This window comes from Asparagus officinalis, chromosome 1, assembly GCF_001876935.1.
Source record: "Asparagus officinalis chromosome 1, Aspof.V1, whole genome shotgun sequence".
Lineage (NCBI taxonomy): Eukaryota > Viridiplantae > Streptophyta > Magnoliopsida > Asparagales > Asparagaceae > Asparagus > Asparagus officinalis.
In genome coordinates this window covers 89,590,632-89,595,238 of record NC_033794.1, presented here as the reverse complement: position 1 = coordinate 89,595,238, position 4,607 = coordinate 89,590,632, and the positions used below count along the sequence as shown (strand labels likewise).

General features: G+C 36.3%; 1 protein-coding gene across 5 annotated transcripts in view; it reads right to left on the bottom strand.

The window, feature by feature from the left end:
- Positions 1-4,607, bottom strand: part of LOC109827562 (probable serine/threonine-protein kinase PIX7) — a 22,003-nt gene that overhangs the window by 13,213 nt on the left and 4,183 nt on the right. For 3 of the 5 annotated variants that reach the window (XR_002243470.1, XM_020394568.1, XM_020394582.1), the window contains exons 2-3: positions 1,295-1,635; positions 1,076-1,211 (exon numbers count right to left, since the gene is read on the bottom strand). Coding sequence is in view for 4 of the 5 variants with exons in the window: in XM_020394568.1 (XP_020250157.1) it covers positions 1,076-1,211; positions 1,295-1,635 (477 nt within the window). In the remaining variant the exon portion in view is untranslated. The remainder of the gene's footprint in view (positions 1-1,075; positions 1,212-1,294; positions 1,636-4,607) is intronic. The other 2 variants (XM_020394573.1, XM_020394587.1) reach the window with 1 other exon arrangement.

The following is a 4,607-nucleotide window of genomic DNA, read 5'->3' as shown; positions in this document are numbered from 1 at the left end:
GTCGGGCGGATATATCGGGTGATATGTCGGTTATGTCTTATGTCGGCCGATTTTTTAGTCTGAAAAATTAGTTGACTTTTTTATTTTTTTGGGTATGTTTGTCTAATCAGGTTTGAGTAAATTCTTGATTGTCTTAATATTACTTTTAAAGACAAAAACCAATAAGTTAAGTGAAATGAAAAAAAAGACCGTAGTAATATTCGTCGCTCATCTTCTCTGTCTCCTTCGACATCTCATCGGTCTCTTCTCCGAGCTATTCCTTCAACATCAATATCAGACGATCTTCTCTCTTCTTAACCGCTAATATCGGATTTCTCACCTCTTTCCTTCAACATCAATCCTAAGCATCATAAGTTATTTACTCTTTTATATATTTAGGCAATAGAATTTTTTAAGTCTATTTAGATTTTATTTATGATATTTATATTACACATATGCACACCATCCGATATGGTAATCCGATATTTTTTTCATGTTCCCCGACATATCCCAAATTTCTGCTACCGATTTCTGCTATCTGACATGAATTTTAGCCGTCCGACATGAACCCAACATCCGATATTTAAAACCTTGAACTGTAGTCAATTAAAATTTTAGGGTTAATTGTAGATAGCCCCCTACACTGTTGCCTAATTGCACATATATCCGCTATAGTTCTTTGGGTGAGAATAGACCCCCTGTACTGTTTGCCCATGGGTGTACAGATAGCCTGATTTTTTTTTTTTTTTTTGCTCTTAAAAGAGTCCAAAAAAAGGTCACTCAGGGGGGACTATCTACACCAATAGAATTACAGGCGGTCTACGATCCACCCGCAACTGTGCTATAGTACAGGGGTCTAATCACAATTAACTCAATAAAATAATATAAATCAGAGATGAGGTCCAATAAACTTTCACAGTTTTGTTACTAAAACTTAGATGTGTAAAACAACAAAGAGATAAAATTTGTTGCGGGTATATATGTTTCAGGATAAGGCTTGAAGCATGCTTAGCCCTCTTTAAATAAAGTAATGGATTTTAATACATAATCAAAATACTTGAAAAATGGAAGACAACTAATGAGATGAGTTACATACTCCTGAAAAGATGATTTTCCAAACTTCCACGAGTCATGAACTCATACACAAGCAACCTTTGATCATCTTCAATACAGTACCCTATCAACTTGACTAAGTTTGGATGGAGAAGATCGCCAAGCAAACTAACTTCTGCCTGAAAGCATATACAATTTATTCACGTCTTTGTGTGTTTAAAGAACACATGAAATAAAATAACAAGCAGGTAGAGCTACATACCAGCCATTCTTTATGCCCTTGAAGACCATCATGATTAAGTGTCTTGACAGCAACAGTAAGCCCAGTACCAGGTTTTACAGGAGCTGTTCCATTCTCCTCAATCCATCCCTTAAAAACACAACCAAAGCCTCCCTCTCCAAGAAGACTATCAGGTCGAAAGTTTCTTGTGGCAGACTTCAGCTCTTGGAAAGTGAATTTCCGCAGCTGTGAAGCAATCTTCAGATCCTCACCTGTTCTTGGTGTAGATATGTTACTTTCCGCATTACTAGTGGTAGTAGAACCCGAAACTACTGCAACCACTGGTTGGTCCTTACTACTGCTATTCATGGACTTACTTTCTGCTGATCCATGCAAAACATGATAGTGTCAAACAAAAAATAAATACCAAATCTGCAACAAAAACAGGAAGGGAAAAGAAACAAACAAATAAATAAAAACCTACGCCAATAGATTGATTGAGACCACAGAGGTAATGGAAAACTGGCACTAGAAAGGGTAACTTGAACAGAATTATTCAAGGACTCGTGATTAAAAAAAATGATCATAGAATTAGCCAAAAATACAGAAGGAAAAGGTAGACAACCAGAACTCCAAAAACTATATGTCAATGATAACCATAATACTCAATAGAAAACCATGTGTGGACATAGAGATGTAAATACCAGATAGACAAGGTACAACATGGATATTAAATCCACAGCAAATTTTAAATAGCATATCATATGTAGGCCCCTCCCCACCTCAAAAGCTACTCACAAAATAAATGTTGAAATGCACTTGTCCAGTTTTTTACAAATGTATAAATCATTATTGACCTTGAAAGCACTTATAATATGAAGAATGTTATGTTCCCTTTTGACAAAAACAAACTGCTCTACAGATTCTTGATTAAAGTCGGGTTCTCTTTCCAGATAAGAACCTAAATTTGCATTTACCTTCAGGTGTCACAAATATACATATCTTAAAGAAAAATGCAAATTTAGCCTCTAAATTTTGATTGATTGTTTTGGTCAACACCTAGTATCTAGGTTGTGGAATGTGTACTTCTACAGATTCATTAAGAAAACAAGATATGATGCAACAAGGAATTTCTTTTGAAAATTTACAAATAATAAATTTGAACTTTTAAATTTAAGAAGTGAATTTTTGTTTAGTTATCTAAGAAGAAAGACTCAAGTAGCAAATGACCCTCTATTTTATATATTTGCAGCTCAACAGTAAGGAAGCTTGTTTGACCATGTTACATCACGTATGTAACATTTTATATCACTTATGAACTAAGGATTTTGGAAAAGCCACACCGTGGTAGGACACTAATAATTAAGGCTTGAAAATAATTCCAAGTCAGATCAATGGCACGCTACCTGGATAGAATCAGAAATAGTTATACACCCATGTCTAGCACTATATGCTATATATTTAACACTTTTCCATAAGAAACTAACAATATGTATGAAAATCAGAAATAGTTGTTATTGAAGAGAGCTTGTTATTGATGATCACATTAAGGTGCACAAATTTAAGTTGTACCATCATGTTTTCAATTTCCATGAACAATATGTATGAACTTCTACTTTTAATTTTTACAGATCATAGTTTGCTGCAAGCCCCATCCGGAGTTGCACAGAGCCCAAAGGTTCAAGTCCCAGATTGACAAGGTCAAACCATGCCCAAGACAAGAGTTTGTGAGGTCTAGTCTGATCTTGACCCACTTCCAGCCACAAATGCAACATATTTGTAGTGAAATCACACAGCTTATTCCTTTTTCCACGACGTGGTACAAAACTGTAAATGTAGATTGGTGTTATATGAAAATGTATTGATTGCAACCTATGTGACATATGAAATATCTATGCATGATTTTTTTATGCTGCTCTTCTGATTCAAGGTTCGACAGCTCGATATTGATATAAAAGAGCTTGCTGGTAAAATGATAAAACAAAGACTGGGTTGTGAATTCTAGAGTAGTTGAATTTAATAAAATATGGAGTGATTAAACTAAATCGATGTATTAGGAAAACATGAATTGATACCTGCCATCAACAGCAAACAAAAATGTCCAAAGCCAATCACACAGGCAAACAATGACAAAGCCGAAAAAGGTAGGTGCTATCCTTTCACTTCAAGAGGATCTCATAGCCCTTAGTGTAATTTTGCTAGTCTCTGTCTATCTATATTCTAGAGTTGAATGAAATTCCCACCTAAAATCTATCACTTCCCAACTTCTGCACTCTTACATAGTCTAGGTGAATTTGGATGCTCTACAGTAGAGTAAGCTGATACTGCACTACTAATCTGGTAAACATATCCCACTTTCTAAGTGAGCTTATAACATTCATGACAATCCACATTTTCAATGTTTCTTGGCTCACAATTTGGTATCAACTTGAACGGTTGAATCAACTTTTAGTTTTCTAGCCAAGGCACAACTTTCAGTGAACCCTCTCATTGAGCCTTGTACTCCGAGGCCAACCCATTCCAATGAGAAAAAGGCTTAAACAATCACTATGATCAATGTGACAGTAAGAATTAGGCATTGACCCGGTACCTAGCACCTAGGAGCCTATGTGGGTTTTTTTTTTAGCTGGAGGTTTTTTTTTAAGCTGGAGGTGGTGGAGATTTTGCTAAGGTTGAAGGAGGTAGAGGAGGTCGGCAGTGGAGGAGCCTAGGGAGGTAGAAGGATGTGGAGGCGGCAATGGAGGAAATCAGACTACAACCTAAGCTTTGCTGTTTGCACAATGGCCTATGCTCCCCTAGGCATTCCCATTACCTCGGCAGGTGACCTACGTACCACCTAGTCATAGGCAGGAGCATAGACCACTTTTTAAAACTATGACTATGATGAACCCACAAAACCTTAGGTAGTCCATCCAAATTTGCTCCTCACTAGAACTTAGATGGAAATTTCAGTAACAATGAAATATCTCCGAAGATGGTCAATGAAATATCTCCAAAGATGGTCTGTCACTAATTAGACAAGAAAAAGTATCAAACTTATTGTTAAATAATATCATGAGCCACCCTATTGATTAGATATTATATGAGCCACCATATATGTATGTGTAGTCACCATATATGTATGTATAGCCACCTCCTAATATGTGTAGTCATCCTATATGTATGTATAGCCGCCTCCTGGTGTGGGCTACTGATTGATGGGTTATATGGTATTTGTGTATACATAAACCTGTAAATCTGATCATCAATAACAAGCTCTCTTCAATAACAACTTAACATGGTATCAGAGCTAGTCTTACTGATCTAGAGAGATCTATTCTTCCAACATCTTGGACCGTCAAGGGGGTTCATCTCG